At 34.1% G+C, this 15350-nt stretch overlaps 2 protein-coding genes across 4 annotated transcripts; both read left to right on the top strand.

Annotated features, from left to right (window-relative positions):
- The first annotated feature begins 1314 nt into the window (after positions 1-1314).
- On the top strand, positions 1315-9152 carry LOC141675049 (protein NO VEIN-LIKE). 3 transcript variants are annotated; one of them, XM_074481775.1, is made up of 6 exons: positions 1315-1761; positions 2563-2861; positions 3231-3999; positions 6551-6649; positions 7968-8058; positions 8250-9152. In XM_074481775.1, exons 1-6 carry the CDS (start codon positions 1354-1356, stop codon positions 8684-8686), a joined length of 2103 nt encoding a protein of 700 aa, XP_074337876.1. In that variant the 5' UTR covers positions 1315-1353; the 3' UTR covers positions 8687-9152. The 3 variants fall into 3 exon arrangements, with proteins under 3 accessions (XP_074337876.1, XP_074337868.1, XP_074337860.1); XM_074481767.1 differs by having other exon boundaries at positions 2524-2861; positions 8256-9152; XM_074481759.1 differs by having other exon boundaries at positions 2524-2861.
- Positions 9153-9621: 469 nt separating this feature from the next.
- On the top strand, positions 9622-15103 carry LOC141675040 (RPM1-interacting protein 4-like). Its single transcript, XM_074481749.1, has 4 exons — positions 9622-9777; positions 12618-13268; positions 14255-14446; positions 14626-15103. The coding sequence occupies exons 1-4, from the start codon at positions 9772-9774 to the stop codon at positions 14656-14658; spliced, it is 882 nt and encodes a 293-aa protein (XP_074337850.1). The 5' UTR covers positions 9622-9771; the 3' UTR covers positions 14659-15103.
- The last annotated feature ends 247 nt before the right edge of the window (positions 15104-15350 follow it).

Genomic DNA, 15350 nt, shown 5'->3' with positions numbered 1-15350 from the left:
ACAAAATTTAATTCTTATTAAAATATGAATCTATTGTAGCTTGTTTCTTCTTTCCACCAAAGCCAAAATTAATCTCGTCCTTGACTTTATGTAAAGCAAAAATATCTCCTGGTATGTTTTGCTCGTGTTGTAACAAGTAATTGTTCAAAGTGGTGAGTGCTTGAAATACTTCCTTTGATGACACGCTTGGGATGACATTGCTATCGTCGGGTTCAGGATCAGTCCCTTCATCAGTGCTCATTACCGACTCAATGATTTCTTCATCCGTAGGTGATTCCATAACCGCATCATTCTCGTTTGGATAGTTTAAGAGATGCTCGACATCCATCACATTCCTATATCGTAAATTAGAGATATCTTATCTGTGATTGCTGATTTTAGATATAAGTAATCATAATAAAAGTAATTTTAGATCAAATACATTGCATGTGATTAATTCTAGTTTTTATACGTACATTATATATTATACTGTACCACGTAAACATAAAAATTCGGTAAAGTAATAAAATATTACTTTATCGATAAAGTAATAAAATATTATTATATCGATAAAGTAATAAATTCGGTAAAGTAATATTTTTTCCCGATCCCAAGGGTATTACTTTAAAGAGGTTTAACTGTATTTAATTCAGAGTCTTATTATCTTATTTTTAATACATTTTAAATGGATATGTATATTCTGAATAACGGGTTAAATTTTTAATCCCAATACAATTAAAATGGTATGAATCCGAAAATCAGATATTTAACAATACAAATTTAAAGCCCAACTCAAATAGATGAAACCAAAAACTTTTCCAAACAAAGAGAATGATTCTTAAGCCACTAATAACATTTAATGCATCTGAAAACTTACATTTCATCATTTCATATGACAAAATTTAAATTTTCATATTAATACTAATATCAGAATGTCTGAATTTCAAATGAAATCCAAATTTTCAAATATCTTATTTGATCAAATTCAGAATTTCTAATAAAATTCAGTTTCCCAAACAACGATTAAACAATTTACTCATTTACGATTTCGAAAAAAGGAACTAATAATTAGTTAAACTACTAGTTTATAATTTATGGAGCATGAATGATTTATCGGTGATTAACAAATTATTTAACCGATATTTCAATAATTTATTGGTGTTTTTAAAAATTATAATTCACTATAATAATTTTCAATATAATAATTTTGTAAATCGAGACAAAATAATCTTACATTCGCACACACAAAATCCATCAAATTTTCATGAAAAACACACACAAAAATATTCAAAAATTTACACCATTACTAAAACAGTAAAACCCTAGTCATATAAACCCCAAAATCACTTAAACCTTTGAAATCTCCCCCAAAACATGTACGGAGAACCACCACGCTTCAACCATGGACCACCACCACCTCCACCACCTCAATTCAATCCTATTTTCCCTCCAAACCCTAATTTCTTGCCACCCCATCTCAATCAATTCCTCCCAAACCCCAGTTTTCCCGCCAATTTCCCCTTTCAAAACCCTAATTTCCCCTTTCAAAACCCTAATTTTCCACCTGATGGGCCACTGGTTAATCCCAATGAGGTTCTTGAAATGGTCGACAGAGCTGTCGAAAAGGCCCGGGGTGATTTGGTGGCGGCTGGAGATAGTGTGTCTACTTGGAAAGTCAGGCAAGCTGCATTGGTTATACTTAAGACTGATTCGTGGGACTCTTTCGGGTTTCAAATGCAGGAGGTTCCGTCCTTGTATCGACTTATGGTTACCGAAGGAAAGGTAAAACCCGTATGAATTGTATATGTTGTAATGTAGGATATTTGGGGATTTTGAATAATAATATTTACAATGTATGTTATTGAGGGACAATGTAGGTCTCTTGTTTTCTGCTTATAGGCTTTTGTTGTGTGTTTTGTGATTTTGATATGTAGTACTGATTTTATTGTGTTACTAAACATTGATCTTATCTGTATTCTTTCTGCATTTAACTGCAAAGGAGATGAAAATTAAAAAAGGAATTTGATTTTATGTGTTGTTATTGCATATAACAAATCCACGGGGTCTTATATATGTTAGAGCATGTCCAATGGCTGTGTAAAATTAAGTGTAGCCATTGCAATAATTTAGCACCAAAAAGTAGATTTTGGTGCTAAAATAGCTTCATGGCTCCAATGGTTGGTTTTATATCTTGTTCTAAATTTCACCAACTCTCCAAGTACCCAACTATTTTGATTACAAAATTAATTTTACTACCTAACCTTATTATTTTTTGATGAGGTGAGATGAGGTGGGATGATGTGCTAATAATAGCTACACCTATCTTTTTTCTATATTTGGTACAAATTATAGCATTGTGCTATTTTAGCACAAGATATAGAACACCATTGGAGTGATAAATTTTATTTTTTGTGCTATAACATAGATATAGAATGAGATTTCGCACACCATTGGCTTTGCCCTTACTTTTGTTTGGTTTTACTTGTTTTAAAGTGTGCGCCATCTGCTATAGTTTCGTCTAATATTTGTTTTGAGTTTTACTAGATTAATGCATTTATTCACTGCTTTGTCGGTGTTCGGAAGATTACGTCGTTGTACGATTTGGAATTGGCAATTTGCAAGATCGAGGGTATAGAGAAGTTTGAAGAACTTGAGTTAGGCCCTTTATTACGGCACCCACTTGTTGTGCAATATTTTGGTGCAAGTCCTGATGTGAGAGATGTGTTCAAGATTACAAGTGAAGAGATAATTTCTTTCATTTCTAAGTTGATTAGAAAAAAGAAACAGAAAGACATAACAGTTGATGAGCTATTGGATTTCATTGCAAAGAAAAAATCAGTAGATAAGAAAGAATTGCTTAGTGTGCGGATCCGGAGTTTAGTGTAAGTATTACATTGCTTTCTTTTGATCTTCAATGAAGCAATATATATATATATATATATATATTCTGGTTCATACTTATCACAAATTTGGGGTTTCTGGATAAAGACTAGTAGTTTTGTGTTCAGGAAGTTGTGCCCCAAAACAGTACAAAATGTTAATGCATTATTGGCCATAAGGGTATCATTACAAAATATGTGTGTGGTTTTACTACATGAAACCAGACGTTACACGTGTTAGTGTTCACACTTTACTGTACTAGTGTTCAATATGTATTATTTAAATGATATCTTTGGGATATTAAAAATTTTAAAATAGACTTGCCAGTGATGCAGACTGCAATGCTTTGTAACAAACAATTTTGTGTACAGGATGCACATATCTTATATTCAGCAAGGTTGGAATTCCGAACAGGCTGCAATTAATAAATATTTAGGGGATGAAAATATGACTTCTGGTAAAAAAAGCAGAAAGCTTCTTGGTTCCTCCTATAAAAAGCAGCTGGATGAGCACATTGGTGTTATGTCAGAGCCTGTATGTTTAGGGGATGAAAATACGACTTCAGTTAAAGAACGACGAAAGCGTTCTGTTTCTTCCCCACAGATTGATGAGCACGTTGGTGTCAGTTCATTGACTTCTATACACAAAGACATTCATGGGAAGCACATTCGATTTACTTCATCAGGTTCTGAAAATATGAGTAACACTTTGAATAATGATAAAGATGACAAAGATGGAACTGCTCCCCAGAATCCATGCAGTTATCCATCACCAATTGCAAGATTTGACCGCAGTAGCTGTCCTTATCCATCTTTGGACGAGGAAATAAAAAGGCTCCGTTCAAAAGGTAAAGTGGGTCCTAGCCCCTCACCTGCTACTAGTACATTATTGCACAACGGGCATAACAGGCCGTTGAAGAGGAAAAGAATATCAGAAGGTTCAAGTACAAGAAACCCAGCACACCAATTTCTGAAAAGAGATGAGGATGAAGCACGTGGCTTGAATAATAATAAACAGCAAACCTTATCAGCAGAGAAAAAGAAGCAAATCAACGAGGTGGATGTTGCACGTGACATTGATTCTCTTAGGAAGTTCATCAGTATCTGGAAGGAGGCATGTATGGAGAACAATGTTACCCAGGCAAGCAGAACTGTTTATCTAAGTTTCGCATAATTAGTAATTTTATGTTAGCTTTTGCCTGATATTTATTATTATTCAAATCATGATTATAGCAGTATACCGAGTCAGCTGCGGAGCCAAATTATATTATTATGAGTAAACAGAAGTTGAATCTCTTGGGTTCTGTCTAAACCATTATATTCTCTTCTAACAAGACGTTAGAGGTATTAATGGGACACATGCACATGAATTTTGGAATTGATAATTGATAATTTCTTAAAAAACGAAAGTTTGAAGGTATGGATCTGGTAACTCTCGACGCATAATGCCTCCCCCATGTACAGAGTTCTTTACGTCTCTATTTGAGTAGCTAACCTGAACTTCAAACTGTCAATAACTTAAGTGTTGGATGATATTGAATGTGTATACATGACTCTAGTACTCTTAAAGACCATGGGATTTCTCAAGGTTGAGAATAATAATATTACAAGCTCATATTCTCTCAGTGTTTCCCAAGGTTGAGAATAATGATATTAGAAGCTCAGATTCCTTCAGTGGTTCTCTTGTCAATTTTTTTGACATGATTGCTGGGCTCTTTGTCATGAGTCCATCACATTTCTTGTCCATGTCTTGTTCTTTGGAAGCAATACTTAATTTTATCGCGTTATAAGGTAGTTGTAATTAAAAATAAATGTTAGACAATATCAAGATTAATGGTAACAGGATAGACATGGTAAACTAACATGGCAGACACCCAAGGTTTGTGCTATAGCATTTTAAGACTAGTCCTGTCTATTATTCTAATTACGAAATGCTTTTCTTTTCTTTCTCCCAGTCCCAGATAATTGGTGTTATAGGGCAGAATTCGAATATACCGAATAACTGGAAAATAATGACAAAAAATGGGCTGAAGTAATATGGATATATTTATGAATATCAAGGGGAACTAAGTCAATTTCAGTTAGTCTTTCAGCTATCTGCTACGTGGATAGACTGACCTATAGGACTCTACGCTTAACCTAATATATTAAGGTCCCTGCAATTTGCATATGTTAAATAGTCTAGAAATTAGTAAAAATAGTTATATAATTTAAGTTATTTATTTCACTTGCTTTATACTAATTCTTAAGGACATTGCTAGACACACATATATTTTATAAGAATAAGATACCCTTCACATCTCATACCTTATTGTCATTTACACTTCGCACGAATACCCTAAACTAAGTGTTTGTTTAGTATGCAACGATAATTAACTTTCCTCGGTAAATTTCATTTCCTGTTTGTAAAAAGTTCTTGGGAAGTGAGATTTTTTGTTTGGTTAAAGGAACTTATACTTTCAGATGCAAATATATGAACCTATATGTATAGGTGTATGCAAATGTGTCTATAGCTATTTTTCATCACGGGAAGTGTGGATTACCAAGGGCGGGGTGGGTCAGTGTATATTTTGTAGGTTTTTAGCTTTCTAGGAAATTTCTTTTTCCTGTATTATTGACAATCAAACAAGTGTATCAAGTATCCGGGCAGTTAAAATTCATGGAAAAATGTTTGCATACCGAACAACCTCTAAAGTCCCTTGGCATTTTCTAACTTTTAAATTTTGGTCAGTGGCTAGCCTCCAACCCCTTTCCCATCTAAACTCAGAGTTAACATTAATAATTGAAGGACCAATTAGAATTATGATTAATCAGGGCAGTTACTCATGCCTGAGTTCTTCTTCATAGACCCCTGTTTACAGTTTGTGGTTGGTCAATATGATCCTGGTTCATGACGACGAGCCATGTAGGATACTTGCATTGCTAAATCTTTGACAGCTCAATATCAATAACTTCAAGATTTCAATATATAAACACTCTTTTCTCGTTCTTGGAAAACTTTGATGGTATTGTATTTAATGTGCTTAATCCACCCAAGCCTATCTTTTACTCGTTTTTATCATCATAATATTGATGAAATTAATATAAAGGAAAGCTTCAAAGGCATTGCTAATTAATTTTGATATATTCTTACATTAAAATAATTTTGATGCATTTAATCACAAATGCTAATAATAATGGGAATGTATTTATTGGAATTGTTCTAAATAGTTTTCTTTTGTACATAAATCTAGTAAATTATGATGTAGGACAAGGGTTAGGGAAAGGGAAAAAGGGGAATATGAGCCTATCACTCTGCAGAGATTCAGCAAGAAACACAATAAATCCGCAGATTTAATTCATAATATTCAACTCTATTTACTAAAAAGAGATTACACATGTTTATATAGAATTCCTAAGACTTGGTGAACAAGTAACCCGGAGACTAAGTAAAATCAACGATAGAAGGAAACAAATCCTTTTAATAATAACTCATACCTATTCATTATCTACTACCATAGATATATTTACACTCTGTAATATTCCTAACTAGATGATATAGTTACTAAATAAAAACATACTTACATCTAAAATAATATTATAAAGTAATTAACAACTAGTATAACTATTTTATGCTCCGCATCAAATTACATGATTCACTGTCATGTCGTGCTGATAAATAATAGTTTGTAATATTTTTATTGAACTTGCAGGTATTGGATATGATGATTGAATTCTACGAAACAAGGGAAGGAAAGAAAGTGAAAGAACTGTTCATGCATAAACCATTTGCAGAATTGCTAAATGTTGCAGTAAGTTTGTTTCTGCAATTTTATTGTATTGTTTACTTCTGTACTTTTGTTGTATTCCCTTAATAATTTTTTACAAATACCATGTCACCACCATGATAGGTGATCTGAGCTTGAAATATTAGGCAACATGCACATCCATATTTATAACAAATAACATGTTAAGATGTGCAGTAATCTCAGTTTTCACTCGAGGCATACTGATCCTAGGAAATTGATCACTTTATGTTTGATACGGTAGTTGTAAAGAAAGATAAGAAGTTTTTCAGGTCGTAAGAACTTTGTCCTGCAAAAGCTTGTATGTGAATCATCATTTATTAGGTAACCTAGGGCCTAGTTTTGGTCAGTGGCATGGTGACTTTACTTTGGAATCTCTTTAGGCTTCTCAGCCATTGTATAAGCTAGTATACTCAGTTGCGCAATGAGAAAGTGGCACCTTATAAATTTTGAAACTATTATTGTATGCATTTCATATTTCAGTAGAGCTTCTGTGTTTTAAATAGTTATGCTTAGTAATTATTAAGTAACCAATTAATTCTTCTAGCATATGACTGCACAATGTACTAGATTGTGTCCTGTGGTGATGTGTTTATTCGATATTTTGTTAGAAGGCATTAAACATGGACTGGAGATATTCCAGAGAACCCTAATTTGACTGATGACAAAAACCTTATATAGAAGTTAGAAGATGCTACGACAAAATTAATCAAGTTACAGAGGATTTACTGCGTTACTTGAGCATTTAAAGTAGAGAAGAATTTGTAGAAGCGAGGCTGGATGTGGTGATGAAAATAAGGACTCTATCTGGAAATGACCAAATTAGTCCTTTAACGGTTGTTCTGTATTTGGGAAATTAAACTAGTCTGATTATCTGTTTTAAATGTTCATTGTGAAAGATGAGGTTGATAGCTTTTAATGATTGGAACGGTAAAGGATTGTTTTCCATCCATGGACAACTTTGATATTCTGGTGCATGCATGAATGTCGTTTATGTCCTAATATGTAATATCTGATCACATCATGTATTGCCTGTAAATGATTAAACTGTATAAAGAAGTGGGGCAAATGTGCATGCATTTCTGATCCTATAGTCCTTGTTGTTTGCCTTAAATTTACATTAAAGTGACCTATTCTTATGTTTTGGTTGTAAAAATCATATGTTCCATTTTTTTGCAGTGATACTCTTTGCTAACTGCTTATTGTTATGATTTTTTTTTTAATTTTACTTATTTTTATTTATGTATACTCTCACTTTAGAAATCTGATATGCTTATATGCTAATTGGCTATTTCCTAAATACCTTATGCCTTGGTCGTTGCAGGTTGAGGCTATTAAAGGAATATCTGATAGTATGCATGGCACTCCACAAGCTTCAAATCACCCAGGTGGACCAAATCCACATTCAATCAACAGTAAGTTGAATCGTATTTCTAATCCTGAAACGCATGCTCTGTAGGCTATATTTTAAAATACTAAACTTATAGTCTCCTTTACTTTTTTTCCCACGTGTTTGTGTGTGTCTACATATTAGAAGCATGACTGAAATGTTTAGTTAGCAGCATTCATCGGTCAGGTTTATCTGATTCCGTTCTATTATTTCTAGATACAGTTATAGATCAACTCTCCCTTGGCATGGTAGAAGATAAAGTGTTGACGGGGAGAATTGGAGAGTTTGTAGCGTTTAACTACTTCTCAGGGAAATTTGGCGGGACTTGTGTTAGATGGATTAATGAAACTCATGAGACAGGCTTTCCTTATGATATTGCTGTAGGTGATGAAGAGATAGGTAGGGAGTACATAGAAGTAAAAGCAACCAAATCTGATAAGAAAGACTGGTTCAACATAACAGCTAAAGAGTGGCAATTTGCAGTTGAGAAAGGGGAATGCTATAGTATCGCACGTGTTACCTTGCAATCTAATGACATGGCTAAGGTCACAATATACAAGAATCCAGCAAGACTCTGCCAGCTAGGACAGCTGCAGTTGGCAATGTTGATACCTAGACAGCAGCATAACAAGGAAATTGCAGTTGCATTATGATATCATCTTGTGCTGACATGTAAGAATCTGGAAACACGCAAAATCATCTGCCATTTCAACACTCTATTTTTTGTAAGTGTAGCTGAATGCATATATGTGCTTGTGCCGACCATTTCTTCCCTCCATAATATGGCGGTGGACAGTGTTATGCTTCAACCGCTGCATTGCCTAGTGAACTAACTGCAACATCCTTTGTCGACGATATTTCCTGGAGCTTCAAAATTTTGTTGACTGTCAAACAGAATATACAAGTTCTGAAAGACCAGAGCAATCCTAGTAATTGTCGGAACCAATATACCGTGGCAGGGGCATTTTAACCTTGACCTTCGTGCCGATAGAAATTCTTGCAATCGTAGAACTGGGAAGTGCTGTTAACAATGTTGTAGTTCTCAAGTTTACAATCAAAAACAGTATGTATTCAAGAATTTTTGATTGTTCATCTATACAGCTGCTTATTTGAATTTGATATCATGCTTTTACTAAAATGTACTCCCTCCGTTGTGATTTTACTGTCCATGAACCATAATTCATCTATTATTCAATTAAAAAATCGGGTAGGAGCGAGTATTATTAAATTAAAAGATTCATTTTTTTTAAAATCCATAAAATTTTTACAATTACAATAAATAAGTAAAAGATTCTTGTCAAAAGACAAGTTTAATGGCTCCCAGTAAGTAAAAGATTCTTGTCAAAAGACAAGTTTAATGGGTCCCAGTGTTAAGAGTTAACTAAACTGGTCTAGTAGACACTTCTGTGTCTGTTTCATAGTTAAATTAATTTTAATGTAATGATTAAATACAGGTAGACAATTATACTTACAGGGAGTGTAAGTTGTAAGTTGTAACAACAAGACTCGAACTAAAATTCAACAGACCAAGACCCAAGCCCACGTGCAACTAAAATGGTCTGTTTTTTTGTGTGTAAGAAAAGCAGAAAAAAATAAAAGATTAGTCTTATGTTGCCAGTAGGTTCCCGGTAGCCAGTCATCTTACCATCTTACTTCACATACTACATAATGTCATACATATAATTATACACATACAACCAGTTGGGTCTGCTTGGAAGCTGTGTTTTTGTGAAGATTAATGGCAGTGAGTTTCACTTCTTCTTGATCTATTTTATCTTTACTTGGGTGCTAACATTGTTGTAGTTTAATGGGTTGTTTTTTGTTTTTTGATTTACTTGTTTTAGTTTTATCTAGTTTCTTGATTTGCTTGGATGTGATTCTTGTTTGTTTTGATTTTAGATGTGGAATGCAATATTAAAGTTTGTATCTTGGTTGGTTTTTGAGGCTAGGGTAGTAGACTATTAGGGTTAAGGGTTGCTTGCTTTTCTTGGGTTTAGAATGTTTTCATTGAAATCTTGTTTGATTTAATTATTTGTAACCTGGATTATTGGGATCTGGGTTTAAAGCTTATGGTATTGTGTTGTAATATTTGTGTGTAATCAGTTCCTCCCTCATCATGTTTTTAAGGTTTGTCTTGTAATAATATGGTTATAAAATATGTTGGCTGATGTGTATGTAATTTATCTTTTATTTAGTTGCTTATTTTAGAATGTGATGTTTAGTCGAAAGAAAGTTTATGTTGTTAAACTAGGTTAGGCTGCCAGTATAAGTTGAGAAACTTATTAATTATTCAAGGATGAGAGACCGAGACTAGAAGTATGCTTGCTACATCTATGATCTAACCTGTACTAGCAGACCCTATTTTCAAGTGTGGCATACTGAGCATGTTCGTGAAATCTCCACTTGTGAAACTAAACCTTGTTTAGTTTAACAGCCGATTTATTTCTGATGCTAGACTTAGGCCAGCTTCTCTTTTATCTGAATACTTCTTTGTACGACATGCCTTTTGTGTTGCTGACCATGTAGATATGTTTATAATGATTGTTTCTTATTTTAGACAATAATTGGTAATTTGGTATACCTCAAACCTCCTGCTTGTTATGTCGTGTAGCGATGACACATTTGGACCACCTCCAAGAATTTGTAGGGAATTGCTATTTTATCTTAAGGTGTATCAGGTGTTAGTGTCGTTAGATATTAAAGAAAAAAGTAAATGTATCTTCGTAATTAGTCTCTACACCAGTTATTACCGGGTATTAGCTTGCGCTAAACCAATGAGTATCTATCTAAGTTACAATTAGTTTATTGTGCAAGTCAAAATTTATGTGTCCTTTTGTGTCTCCAATCTTGACTTTGCCCTTCTCTGTGTCAACCTGATTGGCTAGTTCTAAGTAGTCACATCTTCGTGAATCATAGGCATTGTTGTTGAAGCTCTACTTGATTTCAACCTCCTTGTGCATACCTAATATGTGAGGGCCATATCTTGTTAATCAGATAGTGAGTTTATTTGAGTTGAAATATCTTGGTGTAGTGAGGAGTTTTTTTTTTTGGGCTTCTGTTTGTCAGCAAGTTAAAGAGGTTACAGGGCCTTGGCTAATGTTGGCAGATTGGCATTTTGCAGCCACCTAGTTGTACCTATATAATTGGAATTGGTTTCTCATATTCGGACTCCCCCTGGGGGTTCCCGCACTGTTATTGTTGTGTACTACATCAGGCACACAGAGGAAACCATAAACATATTAAAATTTTCATGCTTGTTTAAGAGCTAAGGTCTTTTGTCTTGCTCTGAGTTGCAGTGATAACTTCTGCAGTACATTTTTTTTTTTTTTTTTTTTTTTTGCCAATAAGGCTTTGGCAAAATGAACCATGCATTTTTGCTTCAATAAAAGCCGCATGCATAGTCTTTTTATATGCCTTTTAATGCTATAGTGGCAGTGCTAGTGAATCTTCTTACCTAAATACTCTTTGTAATCTCTTTACGCATGTAGTAGCCATGGAAAGTTTGATGGCTGCAATTAAGCGTAATCACAAGTTCCATTTTTCTACTATTTTAATTTGGTCCAAGCGTGAACCATGCATCCTAAATGTCTAATCTCATTAGGTGAACTTCTTTAGCTAGTCTCGTAAGCCAAATATCAAATTTTATACAGTTTGCAAGTGAGTGGGGTGCTATCGACAACTATCTTTCAACTTTTTTCAACTACATTATTCCTGATAATTAAGTAATGAAAATACTATAAATGCAACCAAGTGAGATAATAATATATTGAATGTTTCTGTTACTAAGGTTTCATGCAGAATTTGTACTTGAAACATTGCATGTTGAAGGTTTGCATTATTTCTACTATAATATCATATTACAATATGATATTAGCCAAAAAGCCTATTACTTTCGCCTATGTCAAGAGTGCTAATATAGTCAAATGTTACAATATATATTAGCCAAAAATCCTATTACTTTAGCCTATGTCGAGAGTGCTAATATAGTCGAATGTTACTAAGGTTTCTCGATAATGAAGCAATTGGACAATGTGCATGTCTTTAAACCCTTTCTCTTGTCAATGACTTGGTACAAATGTTGTTTTTGACTTGCTGACAAAATCAGAAGATAAGCTTTGTGATGAGGAACGAGAATAAAGAATAATATATATGTTATTAATTAGTTTATATTTATTTGGTTAAAGATAAATACAATATTTACCTATATGTTTTATGTGGGGCTAGTATTTATTAATCAAGTTGGTTATTTATAATAAAGCCCAATTGTTACGGACCTTAGTCCATTAGGTTATTTATTAGGGTTTCTATTCCTATATAAGCATTGTAATTCCCACATTATTACTTAGCTTTGATTATACACTTTTCTTGAGAATAATATTGATTAATTATTCTTGGGATTCGTATAATTCATTGCTTTTTTCTTCTGTTCTTGATTCTATATTATAATTCATCTTTCTAAATTCTTTACTGCATCAGTTTGCTGTAGAATTTTTTTCCTGAAAAAGTTGACAATTTGCTGCAGATTTTGTCTTGCCTGTTTATTTATGTCAATCTGCACTATTAATTGGTACTTCTTTATTGCAGCTTAGAACAGAGGTACCAAAGTTTGGTAACTGGGAAAATGAAGATGTTCCGTATACCACCTATTTTGATAATGCAAGAAATGTTAAAAGTGGTGCCAAGATGAGCCCTGATGTTCCTGAAGACAATACTGATACGCTTCTGAATGAAAAACAGTCATCGAAAGTCTCACTCTCTCAAAAAGAAGGTAACTTACCCGCAATCAAGACAGGCGCTAACCACTCCTCTCAGCAACGTCACGGTGTTGTGAGATCCGTCAACAAGTCAGAATCTGAATCACCCAAGGACCCAGACGCATCAAGACCAAGGCATGAGCGCCGACTGAGCCATGGAGAAGGTGATCTTAAAAGATCAAATGACTCCTCATTGCGCCAGGAAGCTGATAGCAGGAAAGCTGTTAACTCACCACACCATGGTCTTGGAGGAATTAGTACTGATAGCCCTAGAAGGGTTTCAAGGCAAGGTGTGGGTTCTGACCGCAGTGTTGAACAGTCACCACTGCATCCAAATCACCAGACAAGGCTTGGAAACAAAAACAGTGGTGTATCTTCTCCCTCATGGGAAAGAAAGAGCACTCTTGATAGTAGCCATGGCTTACCTTCCACTCCTGGAAGATCTAGATTGAGATCAGTTACACGAGGCGGCGATGACACTGTAAATTTTTCTTAACTCCCAAATGTCATTTCTGTACCTCTTTTGAGTATCATAAATCCTTGCAAAATATTATTTCTCTTAAAGAAGTATGGACCAAGTTACTTGCAGAATCAAACCCGGAATCATCAATTCTCATATGCTCTGATTCTAGGGCCGCAAAAACTTGAAAAAAATATTGGTAAAAGAAGTTAAAAAAAAATGAAAAAATGATAACTTTTCTGAAAAAAAGTAACTCACTTTTTATTTTTCAAAATGAGATTTGATCTTAAATTTCTATAATTAATACTTCTAAATCAAAAGAAATTAGAAAAATGATTTTTTTTAAAGAGTTACTTGTTGCTTATATTTTTTAAAAATAGTTGTGCTTGTTTTCTTGAAAGGGGTGGGGTGGAATATTGTGTTTTGCAAGGGATTTAGGCTTGGAGGGAAAGCACTAAGGTTAAGAGAGAAATGTTAGGAGTAGAAGACATGTGTAGTGCAAGAAAATCGAAAGTTGGAAGATCATGGCACATGAGAATAGAATAAGCACCATGTGAACTTTAAATCTATGAAAGGAAAGCATTTTAAAATAGCTTGTTGCAATATAATGAGGTTTAAGGATAAATTGAGGCATTCATGTTAACAAAATAGCCTTTGGATTCGCTCACTTGTCATCTTAATTCCATTTAAAGCAACTTAAACAAAATTTATTTGCATTCCTTTATATTCTTGTAGCAACTAGTATACTAAACAGCATGATGATGCTGAGAAAGTTTTGGCTTTTAAATTCGTAAATTGCAGTTTTATTCTTTCACTTCCCCAAAATTTACCATGGTATAATTAATAGTATAAAACGTTGTATGGTATATGTTGCTGAGAAACTTTGGTAGTTCATTACAAAAAAAAGACATAGAAAACCGCTTATATTCTGAAACTTCAGGGCATTAGTACATGAGCTTTTAGTTGACTTACTAAGATGCAGTGTTGACTTGGCTTGAATTTCACAGCCTGATGATAGTCCTGCAGTTCCAAAATTTGGTGATTGGGATGAAAGTGACCCTGCATCAGGTGAAGGGTACACTCAAGTATTTGACAGGGTGCGAGAGGAGAAACAGAGTGGTACAGGAAAAGTGCCCATCATGCCGACTGAGTCTTCTTACTCGAACGGACACAAGCAATATGGCAATGACAGCCCAAAGGTTTTATTCTCTAAAGTTCCATTTTAATCGTTGAAACATGTAGACTAAAAGGAGCATTGCTCCTTGTTCTCTAACCTCCATATTTACGTTTTTCTCCATGTCTCATTGCACCATCTGCATGTAGCTTCAGAGTAAATTGGTTTTATTGTTTTCTTTAACCTCCATATTTACATTTTCAGGGCTGTTTTTGCTTTCCGTGGGGTAAAAAATGAAATCTTTTCATTATCGGATGAAAAGTGCATAATACGTTTTACTCAGAAGGCTACAGAATGTATGAAGAGAATGTAGCACGTGAGTTCTTTCTACTATATATAAGTTCACCCTTGAAGTACAAAATGATATTAGAACACCGGCGGTCCTTTTTAGGTGGTGGAAGTACTGTCAAAACTATTTTGAGGCCTTAAACAGTAATGTTATTTTGCATGTAACTTATGCGTTAACGTACCCAGATGTTCCTTTTCTAGTGCTTTAATTTTTGGGCAATCATTAATACCTTTCGCAAGATTGTGCTGGTTTTCCTCTGCTATTTTCATATCTTCTGTTGGCTGCATACTGCTGTACCTACATTATATTTTTTGAATATATGGAGACAAAACTCCAAATTTAGATTCATTTTATACCCTTTTGAATATATTGTTTCCACTTTCTTTTCTATAATTTCATTCAGAGTTATCACTTATCTACATTTTTTCATCCTTGATATTTTTGTTTGTGGGGTTTATACTGTCACATGTCTGACACATTTATTTCTACAAATATGGGTTGCTACGTAGTCGTCGTAGACAGGGGTCTTTGGGAACTTGCAGTTTTTATGCTACAAACTAGTATAGAACCTACCTTGGCAATTTGTTCAATCTTAGAACAGCAGAGTTTCTTCTTCTGCCCTTGCAAGTAGTTTTGTTTT

This window comes from Apium graveolens, chromosome 1, assembly GCF_009905375.1.
Source record: "Apium graveolens cultivar Ventura chromosome 1, ASM990537v1, whole genome shotgun sequence".
In the NCBI taxonomy this organism is placed as follows: Eukaryota; Viridiplantae; Streptophyta; class Magnoliopsida; order Apiales; family Apiaceae; genus Apium; species Apium graveolens.
The sequence above is the reverse complement of the archived record's forward strand: the minus strand, read 5'-3'. Positions and strand labels throughout refer to the sequence as shown.